The sequence below is a fragment of the Quercus robur genome, chromosome 5 (assembly GCF_932294415.1).
Source record: "Quercus robur chromosome 5, dhQueRobu3.1, whole genome shotgun sequence".
NCBI lineage: Eukaryota > Viridiplantae > Streptophyta > Magnoliopsida > Fagales > Fagaceae > Quercus > Quercus robur.
In genome coordinates, this window is record NC_065538.1 from 19042773 (window position 1) to 19069507 (window position 26735).

Below are 26735 nucleotides of genomic sequence, written 5' to 3' on the forward strand. Positions count from 1 at the left end.
TGTTATTGATTCTTCGCCATTGTTAAACACTTCTGAGCTCAAATTCTCACAATCCTTCCCTTTCGCGGATGGCGACACCCCAAGATTGCGTTGTGGAGTGTGATGCGTATTGTCAGGAACGTTGGAAAGGTGATACTCGTAATTTGCGCCTTTGTTATGTTAATTGTAAAAAGTTATGCGGAGTCGATCTCTGTCACAGATGTCATCTATGGTTGTATTCTTGATTGTGCAGAGTCCATGTCAACCAGTTTTGTTTCAGGTACTAATTAAAACCTTTGGAGTACGTTCATATTTCATTCCTTTGGATATAATTATACATAATTGTTTTCTTTATAATTCATCCTCAGGATATAATATATATATATATATATATATTTAAATTCTAATGGATGTTATTAACTTGCAGGTGTGAATGAAGCAAAAGACCAAATCGATACCTGCTACAGCTTTTGCAAGAAGAAGAATTATTAGCATGTACTAGACTTGAAATGAAATGAAAGAAAAAAAAAATAATATTGAAAAGCATGCTTCTAATCCTCTGGTGCAACCTTCATCAAGTAAACAAATTTGATATACTGTTGGTACAGTTAAGAAAAATAAAAGGCTTGATGTTGAAGGAATGATGTAACAAAACTAAAACCCTTATTTTTTTTTTCCTTTTCAAACAATAATGACAAAACTAAAACTTGAAATATAACAAAGAAATTAAAGAGCGTAAAAATTACAAGGTACATTCTAGGAGTTAGCACCTAGGATTGCTTAGCTAGAGTTAACACCCAGTGAAATAGAGAATCTTGGAGCCAACACCAAATCGTTAGAAAAATGATCCCATCTTATTTAAATTCTCGAATTTTCTTCAATTTTCTGATAGTTGGGTGAATGGACAGGAACAAGGTTTGATGCTTATGCATTGCTAACATACTTGGACACGAAATTTGAAATGGAGAAGAGGCTCGCCATTGAATAAAGGAAGTAGGTCATGTGTATGAGAGGTTACAAGCACTTGTGGTGAGCTTCTAAGGCATTAATTGCATCAGATCCTTGAGGTTTAGATCTTCTCCCAGAGATTTGACATCTTCCTGATCTTGGGAGTGTTGAAGTTCATGTCGGAAAACGGGGATGGTTGCTATATATTCACCCTTGAGAAAGTATAAAGGCATAACTTTTGTGTCACAATTATTTTTACTATTCAAACATGTACAGTTGTGATTTGTAGAGAAAAAAAAATGAAAGTTCATCGATCACAATCATACATTTGATCAAGTTTTATAATAGAGAAAGGGAGAAAATGGGCAAATACCCTTTTTTGGGAAATTAAACATTCGTTTGCCCTCTTTCTGAAACTAAATAGGGAATTGCCCCTCTTTTGTAACTCGACAATAGAGAAATCGAGTTTTAATGAATAACTTGATATTTGTATAGTCGAGTTAGTCTGACCCTTCGAATTTTTCCCAATAAAAAAATGTTTGTGTAGACGGTCATAACTCGGGAAACTGGAAATCGAGTTATTTTCAGCGGTTTGAATCAATAGGACCCTAACGTCTCACAACGCTATTCAGTCACTCGCTCTCCCTGTACACTCTCTTTCCCTCGCTCTCTGCCATCACTCTCTCTCCACACTCTGTCTCTCTCGCTCTGCGATCAGGCTTCCCCACTCTTCCTCGAGTCTCCATTAGTCGTCGTTGGTTCCCGCCGCCGCTGATTACAGGTACGGTCCTCTCCCTCTGAAATATTTTCTGATGTTGGTTAATGTTAGGTTGCGTTTTGTGTGGGATTTTGATTATTTTGTTGAAACTTAAGGAAGTAGTAAATTTACTAATGAAGATGAGAATTTTGTTGTCTTTTATATGCTGCAATGATGATTTTCTCATTAATGAGTTTAAATGTGCTTGGGGTTTTGATGAGGGGTTTTGGCAAATCGAGTGGTGTTATAACTTATATTTTCATAAATAGTTAATTAATAATTATCCGAAGCTTTAAGAAGTGATTTAAATAGTTCTGAAATAATTTTTTTTATGGCAAGTTCTTATTTATTTAAGAAGTGATGTTGAAAATCTTGTGCTCAAAATATAATGTCTTACTGAATCTATGCTTTTATTTTATATTAAATGTGGTTTACTTGTTAGAAAATTGCTAACAATGTATTTGCTGCCATGTCAGATATGCAGGCACTAGATAGAGTGCGGCCTGGACCCGATGTGGATACCCAGTTGGCCCAGCAGCCGAATCATCGGTCAAGTCCACTTTGGAGGTGCGCCGCTGACGAGGTATGTAGTAGTATTATTAATACATGTTTGTTTTATAATTACCTCGTGTTTAATCTCCTAACACAATACTCGTCCGTGTGCAGGAGGCGCCTGGCATGATAAAGGTTCGACGCCGTAAATGTGTATTGCCACAGGGTGGGTTAGATCCACGTATCATGCAACACATAGATGCAGCAGGGTTGACTGGTTTATTCAAGGTTCCTGATATGGAGGTCGACCACGCCTTGATCACGGCGTTGGTTGAGCGGTGGCGTCCGGAGACGCACACGTTCCACTTACCCCATGGAGAAATGGGTATCACCTTGCAAGATATGGAGGTGATGCTGGGGCTTCCGGTGGATGGGTTGCTTGTCACTGGGAAGACAGACTACAAATGGAGTGAGCTGTGCGAACAGTTGTTGGGCCATAAACCTCCACCCCCGATACCAAACTCAAACAAGTCTACCCTTGCTGGGGCGAGGATAAGATACACCTGGCTTGATGCACAGTTTGCCGATCCCTTAGTTGTGGATGCTGCTGACGAAGTCGTGCAGCAACATGCCCGCTACCACTTACTTGTACGGATGGGGGCCCTCTTGTTCATGGACAGGTCTGCGGACCGGGTCTCATTGCTGCCTCTGCAGTTGCTCAACCCAGTCAGCAATGCGAGACGGTATAGCTGGGGTAGTGCAGCATTGGCCTGGCTGTATAGGCAACTTTGTGGTGCATCGAAGAAGGATGCGATGCAGATTGGAGGAGCACTCTTGTTGGTGCAGTTATGGGCCTATTCAAGGTTCCCACAATTATGCCCTGTTGTGAGGCCGCCTCTACCGCCAGTGCACTCAGGGCCCCTTGCCATTAGGTACGTTCATTGAGTTCTCGTTATTTGTCTCTTTCATATAATTAAAAATATGCCAAACTAACAAACGAAAGAAACTTATCAATGCTTAGTATATGGATGTGAAATATAAAAGCAAAGTTTGTTAAATGTAAGGTTCAGTAATGAGCATTTGTCGACACCTCATGTTTGGTAGGTGGAGCGGGCCAAAATGCACCGCAGAGCATGCCACACACGTCCTTACTGCGTACCGGGCGTCACTGGCTACAGTACGGGCCGAGCAGGTATTCGGTTAATTTAGTTTGAATTCTTATGACCACGTTTCCCTCAATTCTTATGACTACGGGCCGAGCACGTTTCCCTCAAATGCACCGCACATGCTTTTATTTTCGTTTCCCTCAATTTTTATTTTATTTTGAATTCTTGGATTGTTGTAGGAATGAGTTGATTTCATAATACCATCCAATCATTTTGTTTGATACTTGGATTTCCATCCCATCATTTAACTCAATTGGAATGTCCATCGTGAAGTACTTCACATTAGAACTTCCATTTGTAGCACCTGCATGAATACTTGCTCGTCCTTACATAAAGTAAAACAAAAGTAAAAAATTCTTGAATGTTAAATCAAAGGGTTTTTTCCAAATTGGGTTGGATTGAAGGGTTTTTTCCAATGCAACCCAACTCACATGACTCAGGTTAAGTTGGGTTAAATCAATGGGTTATATATAAATTTAGTCATATATATATAAAGTAGAATTTGGCTATATTCTTCATTATGTACAGAAACGTTTGTGATTTACACCGAAAAAAAAAAAAAAAAAACACAGAATAAATTGTCCATTTTCCAAGATGTTTGAAGCATGTGCAACATGCGCAAAAGATTGAGCATAAAGTCTTGGTTTAGTGCAAGACAGTGAGTTCAAACTTGTGTTGCAACCAAAAAACAAAACCCCACCAATTGTTACAAATGTCATTAAGCTGATGCAATGAAGAGAAGACGCACATATTGGATTATGTAATTGGTTATAATTCAATGAGAAATGAATTTACCTAATAGTATACCAAAGATAATCAGATTTGTCTTTGGTTGTATTTGTGTGCTCAAGTAATTCATTTGATTTTAATGATGCATCTTCGAAACTGACGATGACATCTTTAAATTCTTTCCAGCTACTAACTGAATCAAAAGTTTGTGTTCATTTTCTGATTATGTCATTATACACCGTTTCAACCTATTTAACATGAGAAAATAGAACTTTTAGCCTGCTATGAAAATGAACTAAAAAATTTCAAAACAATATTTCTTAAGACTTTATATAAGGCGAATGATTGTAAACGCAGAAGATATCAATTAAATTCTAAACAACAAATTTCCTACTATAAACTTGACAAATATGGGTCTTTTCAGAACAAGGGAATCAAGGCATATTAGAATACAAATGATATTTTCAAAACGCATGGCCCCTGCGCAAGGATGACACGCATAAATCGAGAAATGGTCCAAATTTTTTTCTTTCCCTAATCCTTGCGTGAATTCTGCGTCACTGTCTTCTTCGTTGTTTTTGCACTTTCTGCTTCTTTACATGCGTTTTGGAGTCTTGCTCAACAGGTTAGCCCAGACTTGTGCTCATAATTCTTTTAGAGAGAGTTTGAATCTTTGATAGTTGTTATACTTCAATATTAAAGCTTTAAAATAGAATTTTTTTTTAGAACTGTTGAAGCTTATTAATATTTCACACATTCTGGATTCGCTATAGTTTTGGTGGTTGACTTAGATATTACCACAATTATATTCCAGATTTTCGTTGAATTAAATTTGCTGAGTTAGAGCTTCTCTTCACTGTTGTAATATAGTTGGCTGTTAAATCTCATAAAATGATAAAATTCTTTAAATTTAGAACGTTGGGAAAGCTGCAAATGTTAAACTACGAAAATTTTATCTAATTATTGTGTAATCATGACATTAGAGCAAAAATATAACCCCAATTTGCATTTTTGGCCTAAGTACAGAAACAGAGGGAATGATGACATTATTGATCATTGGCCCGTAAAACACATGATCACTTCTCTGGCTTTCATTGAAATTTGAAATTAAGCAAACTAAAGGATGGAGTTACTCTGCCTTGAATGTCATAGAGTGACCATAGGCTAAGCCATTGCCATAGCTTGTCCTTGTCCAATGCTGGATGGTTGTCATTGCTTGGGTCCACACTGTGAAATTTCCAAAATACAAAGCCATTAGTGCCCCCCCCACTAGGAACTCGAGAGTCCAGGGTATAGGTTAAACCCTTTGTGAGATTTGGGGTTGTTTAGGATGCCAGAGTGAGCACCGAAGATAGTCTCAATTGTTGCTTTGCCTTCAAAAACTTACTAATGTTTGGAGTTTATGCATTTCACTACCCCTGTGACAGAACATAGCAATATTTAGTATTAAGTGACCATCTAAGGTTAATATAAACTTTTATGTTATCTAAACATCCGTTTGGGATGTTCTAGTTGATGGTGTTTTCATAGGTAGTCAATGTGAATCTAAGCTCTTTACAATTCATTGGTGCCACTGGTACTGCAGGTGGTTTTAGTGTGTGAGCTCCATTTGGGCATAGATATAAGTTTCATAGGTACGATCGAACTCTCTTGGCTAGAAGTTTCATATGTACAATTGCACCAGATTACTATCACGCTCTACTTTAGTCGGTTGTTTTTGCATATAGCCTCAATATATGCTACAAATTTGATTAAACAAATAAAATTTAAGCTTGTACGGTTTGTAATTAAGCTTGTGAAATCACTTGTAATTAATTAATAAAATGTTATGAGCTTAAAACCATAGTTATTGCTCTGCCTAATAAGTAGACAATTTAGTATTTCTTCTTCTAACATAGGGGTATCCAGGATTACAAACATTGTTATTGTGATGCAAAAAACATTGTTACATTGTACGTTATAAATTACCTTTGCTGAATTGAAGGTTATATTTTTACAGTCTAGTAGAATACTGTTTGACTTCGATTTATGTATTCAAGTGGTATATTTTGAATATGCACAGCCTCGATTGTCTTCTTGGAAAACAATGGCCTAAGTTTAAAGAAACAAATAATTGTTAATCAGTGATATATGAGAAAACATAAAGACGCTTGACACATTACCTCTTGTTGTTGACCTAAATGAAAAGTTAGTTCGTGCTCCTTGCACCAAAGTTGGAAAGCACAATTTAATTGCAGCATGCAACTCCTTAAGTTGTCCCCACTTTAGCTGCCTTAATAGTCCTAAAATTATTAAAAGCTATGGATTATTAACGAGTACTTTATTCATATAATTTTAGAAGCGTGCAAAATATGCTGCTCACCATATTCTTCAAGAGGAATGTAATTTTAGACATTGACATGATTAGTTTGAGATAACTAAAAGGCTTACGTAATTTCCAACACTAAAATTTATAAGAAATATATATTTACATAGAAATATAATAACAGTATTTGATGAGGATTATACCATGTAATAATTTACATAGCTTCCATTTCTTGCAATATAAAGTGGTACTTGAAATGCAGTGTCTTCAGTAGACCTTATAATAGTCATTTTGTTCTCATTCATTGAAACATTGTTAATGACTAATGCAATTAATGTAGCACAATATTTCTATTACGATAAAAAGATTTTGCGAAATCATCAACTTGGATTCATCTTACAGCCATAAGGATGCTCTAGTACCCTCCTCTAAGTTTGGTTCAGATTGAAAACCCTAGTATTTGATGGTGTCAGTTAGCTTTGAACCCTGTCCAGCATATGAACATGGGGCTGAAAATGGTGGACATGAACAACCTAGATCTTTTAATATTTTTTGCAGGTCAATTTTGTTGTTCTTTTAGTTTCTGCCCAATAATCCCTGAAGATTTTGTGTACGACTAGAAGCTAGAAATTCCATGCTTTGCATATTACATATCACAAACATAATGTTAAATTAGTATGATGTCTCACTATCACAAACATAATCTACTTATGCAGATTGTATGGGAGCCGTACACGCATACGCTAGGCTCCCTACCTGCGTATTGCACTGCTGGGCAGCATATTTGGAGGGCCGAGGTGCCGTTGATATTCTTTTGGATAGTGGAGTGGCATCATCCTGAGCGAGTCCTCCGTCAGTTTGGGATGAAGCAACCAGTTCCAAGTGTCGTGGATACGTCGACTACCCTTCACAAGATATCCCTTCAGGGTAAATGGGAGAAGAACTGGGAGGTAGAACATGATCCCTTTATTCGGCAATGGGCCAACCGAGTGAATGTAGTTCGCGGGTCCGATCTCCTAGACGATGATGATACGTATCTCGTTGAGTACATGATGTGGTACAATCGCCACACAAGGCGGTACATAACACCAGAGTCTGCGTATTGGGAACTCATGGTAAGGCAACAATTCATATTTTATGGATGAAACCATTGTTGGATTAAATATCCTCAGCAGCTTTATCATGCATGCAAAAGTCCACAATAATTATCGTTGTTACATCTCTATAAGTTTCTCTGTCATTTTGTTTTAAAGTCAAAAAATACTGCATGACATGTCATTATGTTTTAAAGTCAAAATACTGCATGATTTAAGTTGTTCATAACAAACTGAATTTGTCTTGATCCAATTTGTTTGCATGAGGAATGGTTAATGGGCAATGACTAATGATGACCACACCTTTGTTCATATAATTACATTCAACTTTTAAAAAGGGTAGGTTGGGTTGGGTTTTATTGTATTTTATTTTATTTTTTGTTTATTTTTTTTTGTTTTTGGTTGGCTTGTACTTTAAAATGGACGGTGCAACTCTGTGTAGTAGTGATAAATTCACATTTCATGATAGTTTAGATAGCCTTTCCTCCAGGATTGATTAATGTATTACATATTCCTTGATAGATATTACCTCTAGGATTGGGAAGTCCCTTACTAAACTGTTGGTAGAATGCAATTCCCAACAGCTTAAAGGTCATTTAAAATCTTGCAAGTATGCAGCAAGGAGATGTGCATTTATACTAGATTCAAGTATGATATATGTTCTAAGTTTTTGGTACTTCCCTTAATTGAAACTTGAAGCTTGCGTTTGATATTTTCAATTCATTTGATTTGGGCGTGTACGTTAGGAAATAATAACTTCAAAATATGTGTCCTGATTGCAATGTGATATTAATGGAGTTGTAAATCTGGTGAAGCCTAGATACAGAAGTGAAATTCTGATATTTTCACTTATGCTAAGATTGAACTTATGTACAACCAACTATACGTGTTTTTTAGAAGTATTATCTCAATGTTTAGATTGCATAGCGATAAACATAACAGGAAACTGAAAATTCCTGAGTGTTGGGTTGGAACTATAAATTTTTGCACAGGGGGGGCCAACCCCTATTTTTATACACTGTCTTTTTAAAGATGCTTCATAATTATAAGTAATATAAGGATTTCATTAGCTATGTTTGCTACTTTTTCTTTTGATTTTGGAACAGATTTATCCAAGTTTTGCATCATACTTGCGTTCTTGCTTTTATGACGCCCTTGTTTTGTAGGTTCGGACGATGATTAGGTCTATACAGAGGTGCGATGAAGGTTCTGACATGCACACTGACCTTACATTTACACTAGAGCTTGTGGAGGAGCTAGGCCGACTTAAATTGGCGAATGCGCTTGCAGAAGCAGTTGACATTGATACACAGGCCCCAGTTCGTGGCGGGCAACGTGGTGGGTCTCGTGGGGGTGGACATCGTGGAGGTGGTCAAGCTGGTCGCAGCCGTACGACCGAGTCGGCTCCCATCTACGAGGAAGGGAATGAGGAGGGTGTAGAAGAGGCATGGCTTGGCACTGATTGGGTACTGTCTGATGACGACGGCAGGACACCGTGATGCACGCCTGGCGATGGTGCTGGGCCATCCCATAGCGTCGATCATCAAGGCACTGTTCCAGCCCACACTACATCCCATGGTGGTAGCACGGACTTTGAGGGCCCTCCTCGTATGTCGCCCCCAGTTTTCAGTGGATCTGCCCATGATGGTGGATGCATATTTGTCCCCACACCAGGCATGCCCACCCCACCTCTAAGCATGTGGACCCCACCATGTCAGCTCCATCTCAAACCGCCCACGAAGAGGCTGTACAGATTGAGCAGATACCGGCTGAGGACATTGAGCCGGTGGAGGCTTTGCGGAGATCGCGACGCCCGCGTGCGCATGCTCCCGATTGCGGGACCGGTGATGGTATGTACTTCGTCTACACTTCCCATCTTCTTGAGCTACTTGTACTGTGCATTTGATTGATTATGTTAATTTAATTATGCTGTTGTGTCTGATGAAACAGGTAAGATTAGACCTGTCAGGGCATATGGGCGGAAACGAAAAGATCATTAAATGCCTTAGTGTATGCTTATACTTCCTGCCTATAGGTGACTGCATAGTTACGTTTCACTTTTCTTCTAAAGTCGTATTTTTTTTTTTAGACCTAACTGCAATGGTGGACACGAAAAGGCCATTGAGCTGGATTGTCCTTGTGTGCTTATTCTTCATGTGTATAGGTGACTGGAATAAGCATGCAAAATGTTCTACTAATTGGGGAGAATCTTGGTGGCTGTGCATCTATTTCTGGATCATTGCTTGGGGAGAATACTGGCTGTCAATGTGTTTGTTGTCAAGAAATTGATATTTTGGAGAAAACCCATAAGGTGTATTGTATTTATTGATGTATTAGGAAGTTTTTCTGCACTTGGAGTTTTGATTGCAATTTGACAAATGTCTGGATTGGTATTCATTTGAAGCCAAACTTTCTTGTGTTTTTGTATGTTGTTAGCTACAGTAAAGTGGGTTGTAAGAGAGTAATTTGTTTTTTTTATTTTTGTTATTTTTGTGAGAAACAAATGTGTGGTATTGTTGATAAGCAAGAAGAAGTAATTTGATACTTTCTGTAAAAGAGTTTGATGACGAAGTTTATGCGGATCAATGGCAGAACCAACTCCTTTGTAGCAAATCATTTATCCGAGTCTCTACAATGCTTGGCTAGGTATGTGTCTCTCTCCTAATTTTCTGATTCGCCTTCCCTACAATTCCTAGATTGGTACATCCTCCTTCCCATTTTCTTATTTTTAATCTCCTTTAAATCCCCTCCTCTCTAGAATGATTAGATCTGTGTACATTTGATTACAAGTTCGTTAGTAGGAACTTTGGAGAGTAGAATTTATATTTTTTTCTAGCATTGTTCTAGAGCAGCTCACAATATAACTTACCCAAAGCTGAAAACGGCAAAAATCTTAGTTATGTGTGCATGTTTTGTTCCTTTCGCTTCTTGGGGTTTGTAATTGTTATTTATCATTGTATATATTACCTTTTCATTTTGGTAGCAAATTGGGAACCCAATGAGAAACATTTAATGGATTATTGATTTTTTCATCAATTAGCCTTCTTATTTTATGATTTTCAGTATATATATATATATGTTGTGTGTGTCATTGGCCAATGAATCAAATCTTGTCCATCATTTGCTTTAATGAAATGATGGAGGCATTAATGAAAAATTTGCATACTGTTTGAATGTTACTTTTATTGTTTGTGTATTGCCGTTTTTTGGGTTTGAATTATTATCTATGCTTACAAAGGTATATGCATTTTTCTCAATAATTTTCGGTTAGTATCTAATGTCTCCTTCACCACAGCACATTAAGACGTTGGAGAAGTGGCCAACCTTCAGAATCCTGGGAGGCTCATAAGGCAGCAATCCAAGCACTCATAAAGCTGCCTTCAGGCGAGCTTGTTACAGGTATAATATGATTCAGTAGATGACTGTTCTGCTAGATATTGTTTTAGATTTTGTTGGTAGTTGGAACTGGTTACATCAGATTGGAATGCATAGATCCAACTATGTCTTTCACTATGAACTTATGGGGTTCATTTTTATGCTACCACGATTTTAGGTTCAAGTGATACAACTTTAAAACTTTGGAGAGGAAGCAAATGTACACATACTTTTGTTGGGCATACAGGTATTTTTTCCATTTATTTGCCTTCATTGTGCTTTATATATATATATATATATATATATATCCTTATCTGCAATGTGTTGAAATCATGTGGGAATGAAAATAATTGTAGATTTTGCAAACTAACGATGCTGTAAAATTTTCTTCTTACATGTCTGTTTGGTGATCATCAAACATATTTTCTTTGAGCTTCCTATAAGTTAGAAGTGGAAGAAGCATTTAATAAGACTTCTGATCTATAAGTTGGCATTAATTGACCAAACTGTTGACATGGGTAATCCTCATATGTTTAGTGCTTTACATGGTTTGATTGCTAAAAAATTTAGACATGATGATACCTCTTTGTCTCCTGTGGAGTATTTAGTGGGAAAGGAATGCTTGCACTTTTGACGGAAGTGAGATTGATTCTTGATTTGAAGTTGCTCTTCCGGACTTTATCTAAGCGGACTAATGCTTTGGCATTCATTACCAATCTGACTGGTTTTGTATTTATCTTCACATGATTGAGAGTTGTGTTATTTGCTTCAAACTTGGCTTTATAATATGGCTTTATATATCATTGATAAAACAGATCAAATATAGGCTGATGCACTTGTTCTGAGGGGGATCAGTTGCACATTTGAGGAAGGGCACAAAATACGTATTGTTGGCAGAATTGGCAGTGGCAAGACCACTCTCATAGAGATGAACCTGTTTTGTCCAGTGGAGCTAGCTAGAGGGAAGATATAGTAATGTATCTATTGAAACCTGTAGTATTCCATGTAATGTTCACTTTTTACGTAACTTTTAAATTTTAAGTGTTCATTTTTTTTCTAATTCAGAATAATATTACAAGGTACATCATAATTTTAGGGTTTTATTTATTGTGTTTGGGATTCAAGAACCTTTATATAGCTGTGTTATTTGTTTTTTTAGTTGGTTGGTGTCAATTTTTATTCATGGTCATTTTGTTCTGGACTTTCTATATTGTGGCTATTAAAATTTTCAGAATTGACTTGAAGAATTTAGATAATTTTCTAATGTTGGACAATTTATCATGTATGAATAATTCCAATCCTATCTTTTTTAAACTTTGAATTTTCTTTGATTGGTATGGATTGCAGTGAATCCTCCAACGAGGAGGATTTCCAAATCGTTCATGTAGAGGTTATGCAATTCATTGTTGTTTTTTACGTCATGTACATTCGTTAATCGTGGCTCATTGTGTATAGGCTGATGTAGTATTTTGTAACTACACAATAATGGACTGCAGTGAATCAAATAGACGGGGTACGACCAAAGCTGACTGAGTAGGATCAAATAGAGTAAATAGAATGTAGTACACCGATTTTCCTAGAAACCACAGTGGACCGAATAAGACCAAAGTAGATATAATGGACCGAATAAGACCAAAGTAGTCCAAAAACAAAAATAATAAGGTTATTTTTCCATATATACATATCTGTCAGTGAAACAATTGGAAAACGATGACACTTCTACTTAAAGCACACATGACAACAGATGGTACTTGGAAGTATACATATCTTACTAAATACCACAACAAGAAGTCGTACTTTTGCATTCATGCATCCGTACGTTGTCTCGTGGGTGCATCAACTTCATCATCCCCCACAACATGAGCCACCACTTCATTCAACATGTTTGCACTCAACGTTGCGATCCTCCTTGTGTGGTCATGCTCCTCAATGGCAACTTCCAACTGATACCTTAAAAAAGTGTGCCTAATGTGTCCACTGCCATAGTTGGTTCCTTCGCTTTGAGAAGTGCTAGGTGGAGTTGAGGTTGATATGTTTGGAGTTTCCCACGATGTAGACGCACCACCATGCACGCCCATACCATTACTATGCAAATACTCCATGTATGCAGCTTCGGCTTCCCTTCGATCTTTATATGATTTGTGATTGGCGTTTGGGAATTTATGAACTTGTCTACTCGCATCTAGCCAACTGTCGTATATGCCTGGAACACGACCGTTAAACACAACATAGGTTCGTCCCATCCTGCTCTACAAAAACGCAATGGTGGGAACTCTTTGCACTAGAATGTGGTTGCACCTTCTAACGTGTGAAGTGGGCTTTTGTAGAGGAAATGGGGCTAAAACTCGATTCTATAGAAATCGAGTTATAGCATGCGGAGTTACATGTAACTCGACTTCTAATTAATCGAGTTTCTGAAATGCCGTCATTTCAATATGTCTTGTCAACAGTAACTCGATTTATGTGGTATCGAGTTTTATATAAAATCGATTTCCTTAATATCGAGTCATGTTGTCCCCGTCCCCACATTTCAGAATCCATGCACGTGTCTGGCTCTATCTGTGTTGAAAACCTTCACTGTCTGGTCTCTGAAAAAGAAAGCCTATGAGGTGAACAAAGTTTGCTAACTCTTCTGCCATTTTCCTTGTCATTATTGCATCCTCACCAGGCGTGCTGTTGCTGTGGTCCCCTTCTTCTTTGTTCTGGCACATCTTCCCTGACAGGTATATATTCACTTACATAACTACTTATAAATGGATTGACTTACATAACTACTTATAATTTGGATTGCTTTCTACAACTGTCTTATTCTGACATTATGTGTGTGTATATATATACATAAATGTATGTATGTATAGATATATGTATATATAGACAAACGTACTTACCCATATCATAAGATGTATATGTGGCATTCCCAAATATATGTATATATATACACACACACACACACACACACACACACACACACACATATATATATATATATATACATGTATGTATGTATGTATATGCAAATATATGTAAATATAAACAAAGCTACCTACCCATATATGATCACATGTATATATATATATATATACACACACACACATGTATAGGTATGTTTACATATAATGTATGTGCTTAGGGCACCAATTTTTTGAAACATTTTTGTTAGGAATTGCAAAAACTGTTAGTGCATTGAAAATCCTGGAAAAAATTGTCCAAGAAACGATTAATTATTGTGTGCTCTTATGACTTATGTGAGAATAATCTTATATGTGTGTGTGTGTGTGTGATAGGGACATTGTATACATATTGTTCCTAAATATGTCGAGTTTTATATAGTAATATATATAATAATTATTTTTGAGAATTCTTTTGGGAAATATGTATATAATCATTCTAAATAAACATATATATAAACAAACATTGTACGGTGAATTCATATGATGACATATGCATTCATTCATACATATTAACAATGATGTGTAATGTATACTGAGGTTTAAATTGTATGGCTCTTTCAGTTCTGAAAGTCTTTACTGTGTGGGTTCTGAAAAAGAAAGCCTGCGAGGTGAACAAGTTTTGCTGACCATGTTTGCATTTTCCTACTCCATATTGCATCCTTACCAAGCGATATTACAAACACCCTGATTCTTTGTTGTGGCACGTCTCCCCTAAAAGGCCAATGTTTGTGTCCAAACGAATCAAGTGTGTACACCTATAATTAGGATAGCATCATAGTGCATCTGTAAAAGATTAATTACTGTTGCATTAACATAACCCCATATCTTCTGCATGATAACCACAATTAATTGTCCTTATCCAGGTCTGGCATGGGTCGTCACTGCTTCTACGTTTACTATGATGGGGAACAGTATTTCCATGACTTGCATGGGCTGTCCTATAAAGGCGAGTCAGTGAAGCAGAAGTTCATTGAGTTGAAATGGGGAACACACTTGAGAAAAATGCACCGGAAGATAATGGAAGCTCTACGGTTGGACAAGGAGTCACATAAGATATCCATTGTGTACCGTGCCCCCCAGATACTTGTGAGTACTCAGGTTGTCTACAACTCAAATCCGTTGGGTTGTGATGCTGACGTGGACATGATGTGGGCAGTGATTAAGCGGACCCCCCAGTTCATAGCGTCCGACTTGTATGTAACTGTTGAGGCTGTTGGGTTCCATGGTAGTGCAAGTTCATAGCATGCTAGTGGGGTGGAAGAGCCACACTCATTGTCGGTTGACGTGCATCCTCCCTTTGCCTATGCCACGCCTTTCCCCTACAATAATCAACCATGTAGTGCGGTTGATCATTTGGACAACACCGAAGTGGTGGGCGCCACCAATACACATGATGTGGGAGGGTCTACTCACACATATGAGCATGTCCAAGCTGATATGGACGGGGGAATTGATATTGATGCCAGCCGAGATGTGTATGAAGAGTTCATTGATACTGATGGACCAGTGGACGACGCGGAGGTCTTAGATGTACCACTGATCGAAAATAACGAGGAGGATTGCCTTACAACAGTTCCTATCCCAGAATGGTTCACATCAAACACATGGGACAATATTAATGACCTATCACCTGCATTGGGTACAGGACATCTTACAAGTTGGCATAAAGATGACCACCCAGCAAGGGGGATGCTATTCAAGAATAAAGCCTCTGTTCAATATGTGTTGACCTTCTACTCTGTGGAGCATAATAAGCAATACAAGGTCATCAAGTCTGACACCAATAGGCTGGTAGTGCGGTGTAAGAATGAGGCATGTCTGTGGTCAATTCGGGCCAATTGCAGCAAGAAGCACGGGATGTGGGTTATCAGTACATGTAAGGGTCCCCATAGTTGCTCATCCCTCCAGCTACCAACTGATGGGCGGATGATGGATTCAAAGTTCATCTCCATTGCACTTGAGAAGTATGTACGGGAAGACCTAACCCGAAAGGTAAGGGACTTGCGTAGTATGTTGCATGCAAGGCATGGGCATGATGTAACTATGTACAAGGTTTGGGAAGCCAAACAGAAGGCAGTTGCACGTATTTACGGGGATTTTGACGAGTCGTACGCAGAATTGCCACGATTTCTAGCTGCATTGTCTGATGCAGATCCGGATACTGTGACCACATTAAAGTGTGACCCCAATGTCCCGGGGACTTGTATATTCAACTCCGCGTTTTGGGCTTTCGGTCCGTGTATTAGAGGGTTTAGGCATTGCAGGCCGGTGATAAGCATAGATGCAACGCACCTTTATGGCAAGTACAAAGGAAAGCTGTTGATAGCAATGGCAACAGATGGTAACAACGAGGTTTATCCACTCGCATTTGCCGTTGTCGAAAGCGAGAGCACGGAGACATGGGGATGGTTCTTGGCATGCCTGTTGACCTATGTTACAGACCGCACCAATTTGTGTATAATATCCGACAGGCATCGTGGGATACAATCATGCTTCGATGACACCACTAGGGGCTACTTGCAACCGCCCTTAACCCATCACCGGTATTGCCTCCGCCATTTAGTAAGCAATGTTAACACTAACTTCAATAGTGTGCCGTTGAAGAACTTGGTATGGAACGCAGCAACTGCGAATCAAGTTAGGAAGTTTGAGAACACCATGGATTGCATCAAGAATGTCAACCCGGCTGCGTACGACTATCTTAAGGAGGTAAATCAAGAAAAGTGGACACTTGTACATGACCATGGGCACCGATATGGGGCAATGACAACCAACCTGTCAGAGTGCTTCAATGGGGTACTTAAGGGCGCATGTAGCTTGCCCATAACTGCAATGGTGAAGTTTACATTTTACAAGGTGAACTCATACTTTGACGAATGTCGAAACAAAACCCTAGAGAAGTTGGAAGAGGGGCAAGTGTGGTGCAAATATGCCTATGACAAGTTCGAGGAAAATCAAGAGAAGGCGAAGCTCCATATTGTTAGAAGGATGAGTGCGCAACAACGGTTATATACAGTGGAGACACAGTCTTCACTGTTGAACACTGGCGGGGGAGATCACACCCATAGGGTTTCCCTCATAGACATGACATGCACGTGCGGCAAATGGGAAGCAAACAAGATCCCTTGTTCCCACTTGATAGCAGTTTGTGCCAAACACAACCATGATGCCACTGAGTATATGGATCATTTCTACCGCCTTGAAGAACGGTATCACAGCTATAAGCCTATATTCCAACCACTAAAAGATAGTGTAAGGTTGAATTTATTCAACCATCTAATTGGCTTTATTCCGTGCCAAATTTGCTTGTAATTCAGCATTTAGTAACCCTGTATTTAGGTGGGATTGTTGTAAGGGTAATGAGTGAGATAGTGTGAAGATTGCTCAAGAGTGTGCAAGAAAACAGAGTGTCGCGGCTGGAACTCGCGACTGGACTCGCGGCTTCAACCCGCCAGAATCTGCACACGTGCCAAGCATGCTGGAAGATGAACAGTCATGCTAGCTGGAGCACTACAGGACAAAACAGGACAACTGGCCATACGGTTAACTCGCGACTGGAACTCGCGACTTAGTCAAGCCGCGAGGTCAAGCCGCGAGCCACCCCTGTTTTGGAAAAACCTGACGTTTCGCATTCCACTCCTCTTCAGTATAAATACCCTTTTAACCCACGATTGAAAGAGAGCTTCCAGAGAGAATTTTGAGAGAGAAACCCTAAAGAAAAACCAAATTGTTTCACCCACAATCTCTACCTTAGAGTCTCATCAAAATCCCTCACTCTCTTCCTCTCCATTGTCAAATCCTTGAGAGGCCATTATACCAAACCTGGTTCTCACCATTATCATCTCTGTGAGACAGTCGTTTGGAGTTCTGGGAAGCAGTTAGGAAGGAGCCAATATTCATTGGTTGATGCTACGGTGTAGTAGCGGAATCCGGAAAGCTAGAAAAGAAAAAGGTTCGGCGCAACCTCGTTGGAGCAAGAAGCTTGGAGGGCTTAGGTGCATTGGGTAGATTAGGCTTGGAGGGTCTATTGCTGTCCTTGTATCCCAACTGTATTTTCTAGTGGATTGATTACCGCTTGGAGGGCGGCGGAGAGGTTTTTCGCCGAGGTCTTCGGTTTCCTCTTCGATAACATATCTGGTGTTATCGCTGTGTTTGCATCTTCCTTCCTCTCTATCTCTGCCTTTACATTATCTGCTGTGGTTTATTTTGTTGTGGCTTAGATAGTTGTTTAATCAATACCATGTTATAGCATATGTTAAGTTTCCGCACACTAGTTGTTTAACATATTGCGTGTGTTGTTTAATTTGGTTTTTGGGGGTCTAAACGTTCAAAAGTGTTTTTGTACACGTTTTTGAACTTTCAATTGGTATCAGAGCGGGTACACAGCTGTTTGGTGTCATTACCATTTGTGTGATCCTAGACCCCTGTGTTGTGGTTGCTGTTCTTGTTTATACCATGTTGAATTGTAGCTCAAGTGTTTGTGAAAATGTCTCTATGCACATGACTGAAAGGTGTCTTACTGATGACCTTGTAGAGTTATTAAAAACTAAGAAACATGCTAGAGCTTTTGTTCACATGCTGAAATTACTTGAGAATCAGAATCTTTTCTTACACAGTAGCATATCTGAATCAAAATCATTGATTAAGAAATATAAAAGAAAGAATAGAATGTTGTGTGAAATGATTGAGAATCTGAAAATGAAAAATCAATCTAAAAGTAGCATGAAACCTGATGATGAGTTTGTGTTTGAAGGTCAAGAGTGTCTGTCACATGTGAACCTATTTGTGCATACCTCATTAAAGGTGTTTAATGCTTGTCTGTGGTATCTTGATAGTGGGTGTTCTCGCCATATGACAGGGGATAAGTCACTGTTTAAGTCACTCAAAGAAAAGGTGGGTGACTATGTGACCTTTGGGGATGGAAGCCATGCTCAAGTCCTAGGCAAAGGAACCATTGAGATACCCGGTTTGCCTCTGTTGAAAGATGTGCTGTTCATAAAAGGGCTGAAGGCAAATTTGCTGAGCATCACTCAAATTTGTGATGACAACTTTCTGGTACAATTCTCCAAGAAAGGATGTTTGATCATCAATAAAGAGGGGATTCAGGTTTTGGAAGGAAATCGGACTACGGATAATTGTTATGGAATAGTTCCCACGGCACCAATATCATGTAGAAGTGCTCGGGTAGATATGTTGGAGCTGTGGCATCACAGATTTGGGCATGCCAACTTCAAACAAGTAGCCAAAGTCTCCAAACTTGAAGCAGTCGAGGGACTTCCTAAGTTTGGAAAAGTAGAGAAGACCATTTGTGGTGCATGTCAAATGGGGAAGCAAACTAAGGCAAGCCATCACAAGGTAAATGTGATAGCCACCTCTCGTTGCTTGGAGCTACTTCATGTTGATCTGATGGGGCCCACCAGAACTGAAAGCCTAGGGGGAAAAAGATATATCATGGTCATTGTGGACGACTACTCAAGATACACTTGGGTTGAATTCCTTAGAGAAAAATCAGAAGCTTGTGAGAGGCTAGAGATTCTGTGCAAGAAACTACAAAATGAAAAGGGGATTCCAATAGCCAAGATTAGAAGTGATCATGGGAGAGAATTTGAGAATGCAAGATTCGAGTCCTTCTATGAGAAGAGTGGTATTAAAAGAGAGTTTTCAGCTCCCAAAACTCCACAACAAAATGGAGTGGTAGAGAGAAAAAATCGTGTGATTCAGGAGATGGCAAGAGTCATGTTGCTTAATAAGCAAATACCTCAAAATTTTTGGGGAGAAGCTGTCAACACCTCGTGTCACATTGGCAATAGGATTTTCTTTCGAGCTGGTACAAAGAAGACTGCATATGAGATATGGAATGAGAAGAAGCCTAAAGTGAAGTATTTCCGGGTATTTGGAAGTAAATGTTATATCTTAAATGATCGAGAGAATCTTGGGAAGTTTGATGCAAGAAGTGATGAGGGTATTTTTCTTGGTTACTCTACTACAAGTCGAGCATATAGAGTGTTCAACAAGAGAACAAAGACTGTGATGGAATCCATAAATGTCAAGATTGATGATGCATTACCTAAGGTGGAAATGATTGATGATGTAGAAGGGCCGAGCACCGAAGAGCCTGATGTTGAGGTAGAAGCTTTGGATATAGAAGGTGAAGAACCTATACCAGAAGTAGAATCGACTCCCATCAACCCAAGAAGGGAAACGAGATCGATGTCTAGAACTTCAAGTCCTCTTACTCCACCAGAAGTTCATCCTCCTATCTCTCGTAGTGATGAAGTTTCCACTTCAAAAAGGCCTTCCTCAAGAATTCTCAAGAATCATCCAGAAAGTAATATCATAGGATCACTTGATGACGGTCTTCGCCTCAAGAAAGGAAATATTCTGCTAGCCAATCATGTAACATATCACTGTTATCTTGCACAGTTTGAACCAAAGAGGGTCGAAGAGGCTCTTCTAGATGAGAATTGGGTTGAATCAATGCATGACGAGCTGAATCAGTTCGTGAGGAATGACGTGTGGGAACTTGCTCCACGGCCTGAGAACGTTCATGTTATAGGCACAAAGTGGATTTTTAAAAACAAAACTGATGAAGATGGGGAGATAATTCGAAACAAGTCTCGGTTGGTGGCTCAAGGCTACACACAAGTAGAAGGGGTGGATTTTGATGAATCATTTGCTCCGGTGGCAAGACTCGAATCCATTCGAATCCTCATGTCCATTGCGTGCACCTTGAAGTTCAAACTTTATCAAATGGATGTTAAGTGTGCGTTTCTGAATGGATATCTAAATGAAGAGGTTTTTGTTGAGCAACCAAAAGGATTTGAGGATCCTCATTTTCCAGATCATGTATTAAGATTAAAGAAAGCACTGTATGGTTTAAAACAAGCGCCTAGAGCCTGGTACGACCGTCTTACACATTATCTTCTAGATAGAGGTTTCAAGAGAGGGTATGCTGATCGAACTCTATTTGTCAAAAATGATGAAGATTATCTCCTTGTGGCACAAGTCTATGTTGATGACATAGTGTTTGGAGCAACTATCGAAGATCGTGCTACTGAATTTTCTGAGGAGATGAAGAAGGAGTTTGAGATGAGCATGGTGGGGGAGCTCACATTCTTTTTGGGTCTTCAAGTCAAACAACAGAAGGAGGGTATATTTGTATCTCAAGAGAAGTATGCCAGAAATATTGTCAAGAAGTTTGGCCTAGACTCCAAAAAACATGCCTCCACTCCCATGAGCTCTGCCACTAAACTGAATGTGGATTCATCAGGAGTTGAAGTAAGTCCCACGTTGTATAGGAGCATCATTGGAAGTTTGCTCTACCTTACAGCAAGTAGACCGGACATTGCTTTCAGTGTGGGCATTTGTGCTAGGTACCAAGCTAATCCGAAGGAATCTCATCTGACTGCTGCTAAGCGAATCATTCGATATGTGAGTGGTACTGCAAACTATGGTCTGTGGTATTCAAAAGACTCAAATGCGTGTCTTGCTGGGTATTCGGATGCTGACTGGGCTGGAAGTGTAGACGATCGGAAAAGCACTTCAGGTGGCTGTTTTTATCTTGGTAACAATCTTGTTTCGTGGATGAGCAAGAAGCAGAATTCAGTGTCTCTATCTACTGCAGAAGCAGAGTACATAGCTGCTGGAAGTTGCTGCACTCAGCTTCTTTGGATGAAGAAATTACTTCATGACTATGGAATTCCTCAAGAAACGATGTGTGTCTTCTGTGACAACACCAGTGCCATCAATCTTTCCAAAAATCCTGTTCAGCATTCAAAATCCAAACACATAGAGATACGTTACCATTTCATTCGGGATTTGGTAGAGGAAAGAGTTGTGTGTCTTGAGTTCATACACACTGACAATCAAAAGGCGGATATCTTCACCAAGCCTCTCGATGGTCCACGGTTTGAATCCCTCCGTAAGACCATTGGTGTCGGTACAATTCCTTGACTCTCTTGTGTGTTGTGTGCTTCACTGTTTATATATCTGTCTGTGTTGGAGCACACATTTTTTTTGCAACTTGTTTCTTGCTTGCTTGTTCTTTTGTGTTTGCTGCTGGTTTTGTTTGTGTTTGATTCATTCTTTTTGTTTCTTGAGTCAAAAATCCAAAAATCACATAAAGAATTTGAAAATCAAAACACTTGATTGACTTTGTTGAGTTTTTGTCTTAAAACTCGTTTTGCCTTGTACCTTTGTGCTAATGGCTTTGTGCATTGTCGAGCATTACTTGTTTTCTTGCACTCATATCACTTTGGGAAAAATCTTGAAATCTATGTGATTGTTGTAAATAGATCTTCAAACTTGTCATGAATGATTAGTGAATGGTTATGTTGATCTTGAAACATGCATAGACTTGTGTCTATATCTCTTCCCATTTTTTATTTTTTTTGCTAAAAAGAGCTCACTAAATGTAAATCTCCAAATGAAAAGAGATATTGAGCTGCAAAAGCCTGTCGCACATTCTAGTATTTGACTAGGAAAAAGGGTAAGCGACTTTATATTAAAAGTGAAATTTCTTTCAAAAAGGCCAAAGGCCTATTCTTCAAAGTAAAATGTTATATATCCCTCTCACAATGAGAGATGATTGCCTCAAAAGATCAAATGTTATGGCTGAAAGTGGAGTCAAATGAAAGGCTCCAAGTTATGTTATCAAGTTGTGTGGGAAGTCATATATTCATATTTCTTTAATTGAGATTGGTCACATGATCTAGTGCTAATTGTGTATGCCTTGGTTGAATTGATCATTGAAGCTTCACATTAGTCAAAGGACTATTTCATTGTTGTTATCCACACACAACACACAAGTTTGTGTTCGATAAATGCCATATTCATTTGTGTGATTGTACTTGATAAAATGTGTTTTCACATGCTCAATCTCTGTTAATTCAAGCACAAAAAGATTTTTGAGTGTTTTAGGTGTTTTTGGAAAGTGTTTTGCTGAAAAATCTGAAAAATTTCAAAAATACAGTTTTGCCCTGTTTTGGCGGCTCAGTCGCGGGTGTGTCAAGTCGCGAGCCTCAGTCGCATCTTCGCTGGTCAGTTTTGGCGACTTGTTCGCGAGTGGAAGGTCCAGTCGCGAGATTCACTCAGAGATTTTCGCGGCTCAGCTCGCGACTCACTCGCGGGTAGACCTTCCAGTCGCGAAAAACACTTAGACAAATTTTTTAAAAAAAAAAATTTCATCTTGAGTGCTTTGGCGGCTTGAGCTGGCGACTGTGTGGCGACTTGAACCAGTCGCGAAAATCGCGTGTTTTGGACATACAGGGGCAGTTTTTAAAATTTTCTGTTTTCCCTCGATCTTTTTGTGACTGTTCATTGTCTTTTTCTTCTGCACTTTCCCTTTCTCACCGTGCCTTCATTGTCGATCTCCATTGTTTGCTTCTTTTCCGCTAAAAATCGTCGACTCACAGGTATGGTTCCTTGTCTTGCACTCTAATTGTCCTGTTGTTATGGTTTTTCCTCTGGATTATTCACTTCTGAGTGTGGGTTTTGTGATGGGCTTTGTTGTCATCGTTGTCCTTTCTTAGCTTATGGTAACCTGTGCTTCTGGTTTTGAGCTTATTTATTTTGTTGGCTGTGTTCTTCATCATATGCTTAGCTAGGGTTAGCTAATTTTTGTCTGATCTGTTGTTGCTATCATATTTCACCTTGATCTTGTGTGGTATCTTGTTGATGTGGTGTTGATTTTGGTCCCTTTACAGCTGTTTTTGTGGGCTTACTTGATCTCTCTACTGTGTAGTTCTAAGTTGGGCCTTTGGTGTCCCTCATTGTTACTTTTTGACCATACTCATCCAGCTGTTAGGGTTTCTTCTTTGTTCCTACATTTTCACTAACCCACTGCTGATATAGTCTGTTGGATTGTGTTTTTGTCATTTCCCTTGTTTATAATACAGACTGGTCATGTCTCCATTCAAAAAGGCTGCTGTGAAAGGAGGTTCTTCCAAAGGGAAGGAACCCGTAATTGATGTTGATGAAGACACACCTCTCCCGAAAGTGACTCGCTCTTCATCACAGCGATTCGATCCCAATAAGTTCAGATCCTATTCAGCATATCAGTCATATGAGAACTTCTTTCTTCATGCAACACCACTACTAGAGAGAGCGGTGGATCTGCCTTCACTTCATAACACTGACATCCCGATATGCTTTGCTCACAAGGATTGGAATTATCTTCTCTCGGATCCGGATATCGTGTATGAAGAGTTGGTTAAAGAATTTTATGCTAATGCAATTGTGGAGGGAGATGAACTTAAGTGCTGGGTTCGGCAAAAGAGCTTTTCTGTCTCTCCTACATACCTGGCAGAAATTCTTCACATCAACAGACCCATTTTTCGTCATTCACCGGTCTATGATGATCTATGTCCTGATGAGGAGCTTCTAAAACAAAGTCTTGGTCAAGACTTGGAATTCTCGCCAAATGGAAAATCCATCAGTGTTTCCTCCCTTTCTCCGAAACTGCGAGTGCTTACAATTGTGATGTTTCACAATTTGTACCCTTTGTCAAGTACTGGGTATATGAATCTCGGACGAGCTTTGTTTCTTCATGATCTGGTTTCTGATGAAGAAATTGACATTTGTGCTCACATCTTTCATGTTCTGCGCAAAACAGTTCTTCGCAGTGAGTCTCGGATCTGCATTCCTTTCTGCAGTCTCATTTCACGGATCTTGAAGCTCAAGGGGATCTATCCATCGACTGATGAGTCTCCTATCCCTAAACCGAGTCCGATCAACATGCGTACATACAATGCAAGTGTTGGACATAGTCGGAAGAGAGCCAAACCAGAAACATCTGCATCTCACAGTGACTCTCAGTTCAGCAATCTCTCCTTCGATGAGAAACTTGATCGCATTGTTTCCGCACACTAGTTGTTTAACATATTGCGTGTGTTGTTTAATTTGGTTTTTGGGGGTCTAAACGTTCAAAAGTGTTTTTGTACACGTTTTTGAACTTTCAGATAGGTTAGAATGGCCGGAGCCAGCAGAAAGGAGAACCGTGATGCCAAACCAGCGGTTGATCCGTGAAAAAGGTCGGCCCAAGTCCACGAGAATCCGCAATGAGATGGATGACGAGGATAGGGAGTTGCCAACCTCATTGTGGATTGAGAATGGACCAAAGTTGAAGTGTGGGTTGTGTCGCCAAGAGGGTCATAACCGTCGTACATGTCCAACTCGAAATGTGGCTTCAACAAGCCATGGTGCTATGTAGCAGGTAACAATTACAAATCATAGTAACAAGGGGGTATCATAAGTTATTCTTCTTTACATGTTTAGATATTACATTATATGAGTTATAATTAAGATGTGGGCAGTAATTTGTAGTATTCTTTCAATCTTATTGTTTGTGGTGTTCATATTCTAGTATTCATGAGGTCTCTATTTCCCTAAGTGTATATGTTTTGCTGCAGATTTGTAATTGTTGCCAAGGTGTAACTGTAGATGCTCCTCATTTAAGCAGGCAAGCTTGAATGCTCTTCTATATTTGTCAATTCAATTTATTAATTACCATGGGTTGTATACTAATTTCTGTGTTGGCTACTCCTCAGAAAGGAGGCAACTTCTGAAAAGAACAAATAGAAGGTGTCACTCAAATGCTATGACTCCATGTTTGCCTAAAACCATTGTTGGCGGATGCTGTCCAAGTTTCAACTTACAATTGTGAAGAATGTTTAAAATGCAGAAATGAAACTTTTTATTTTTGTACATCAACTGATTTAAATGCATAGAGGCTCTTTACTTACAAATAAGCTTGTATATATGGATGATTTTTTTATTCGCGTAATGCAAATGGGGGAATGTTACTGATGGATGTGGTTGGTTATGATTTGTATGGATGACTTGTTGTTCACAGCATGGTTGTCAGCAGGTCCACTTTTACTATGAATAAGCACGATACTGAATGGGTGTGAACAGTGCAAGTCGCAAGCAAAACTACAAGTAGAAAGGTTATACTAAATGAAACTCGATTTTCCAGCTAACGAGTTACGTTGCAGTCCATTTTCAATCCCCTTCGACTGTATCCATTCTCAATTGTCAAGTATCTGGGTTACTCGATTTCTCTATATCCGAGTTACGTTCAACATAACTCGATTTATAGGGTACCGAGTTACGTTGGAGAGCACTCTACACAGCTAGATTCCTCTTGGACTGTATCTGGACCAGTCCAAATAGCTGGACTGGGTGTTTGAGCCCAGTCAAGGTAACTCGATTTCCTTATAGCCGAGTTATGTTGAGAAGAACTCGCTATCTGTAGCTTCGAGATACGTTGAAGACCATTGTGCACACTTAGATTCCTCTTGGACTGCCTCTGGACCAGTCCAAATATCTGGGCTGGGTCGGGAAGCCAGTCAACTTAACTCGATTAAGTTATTACCGAGTTATGTTGAAAAAAACTCAATATCTTTAGCATCGAGATACATTGAAGACCATTGTCTACACTTAGATTCCTCTTGGACTGCCTCTGGACCAGTCCAATTATCTGGGCTGGGTCAGGAAGCCCAGTCAACTTAACTCGATTTAGTTGTTACCGAGTTATGTTGAAAGGAACTCGATATCTATAGCATCGAGATACGTTGATCACCATTGTCTACACTTAGATTCCTCTTGGACTGCCTCGGGACCAGTCCAATTATCTTAACTCGATTTCTTTATAAGCGAGTTATTCGCATGTAACTCGATTTCTTGAGTATCGAGTAATTCTACTTTAACCTGATGTTCAGGATATCGAGTTACTTCAAATGGACTTCCAAACCACCACACACAACATGGATTCCTCTAAGATACACTGCGCACAGCATGGACTCCTTTTAGTCCCAGTACACATAACTCGATTTCTTAATAATTGGGTTATGTGTATGACCAACCCACTATTTAGTGCTCAAATGTACGAAGCAGCAACTGTTCAACTTCTTCTCAGCGAAAGTTGGGAGAACCAGAACA

At 39.2% G+C, this 26735-nt stretch overlaps 1 protein-coding gene and 1 pseudogene across 7 annotated transcripts; both read left to right on the top strand.

The window, feature by feature from the left end:
• Positions 1 to 1287: 1287 nt before the first annotated feature.
• LOC126725388 (serine/threonine-protein phosphatase 7 long form homolog) lies at positions 1288 to 11948 on the top strand. 7 transcript variants are annotated; one of them, XM_050430092.1, is made up of 11 exons: positions 1288 to 1708; positions 2161 to 2267; positions 2351 to 3108; positions 3281 to 3368; positions 7093 to 7491; positions 8637 to 9320; positions 9421 to 9516; positions 9635 to 10116; positions 10766 to 10869; positions 11024 to 11092; positions 11661 to 11948. In XM_050430092.1, the coding sequence occupies exons 2-6, from the start codon at positions 2163 to 2165 to the stop codon at positions 8967 to 8969; spliced, it is 1683 nt and encodes a 560-aa protein (XP_050286049.1). In that variant the 5' UTR covers positions 1288 to 1708; positions 2161 to 2162; the 3' UTR covers positions 8970 to 9320; positions 9421 to 9516; positions 9635 to 10116; positions 10766 to 10869; positions 11024 to 11092; positions 11661 to 11948. The 7 variants fall into 7 exon arrangements, with proteins under 7 accessions (XP_050286049.1, XP_050286047.1, XP_050286050.1 ...); XM_050430090.1 differs by having other exon boundaries at positions 9421 to 9505; positions 9588 to 10116; XM_050430093.1 differs by having other exon boundaries at positions 9421 to 9505.
• Positions 4487 to 4597, top strand: LOC126731981 (U6 spliceosomal RNA; annotated as a pseudogene).
• Positions 11949 to 26735: the final 14787 nt, after the last annotated feature.

Excerpts from the sequence above, each read along its gene's own strand:
- LOC126725388 (XM_050430089.1), top strand. The coding sequence starts at position 2,163 with ATGCAGGCACTAGATAGAGTGCGGCCTGGACCCGATGTGGATACCCAG. Across the intron at positions 2,268-2,350 it reads GGAGGTGCGCCGCTGACGAG|GAGGCGCCTGGCATGATAAA; the intron begins GTATGTAGTAGT and ends GTCCGTGTGCAG. Across the intron at positions 3,109-3,280 it reads TCAGGGCCCCTTGCCATTAG|GTGGAGCGGGCCAAAATGCA; the intron begins GTACGTTCATTG and ends CATGTTTGGTAG.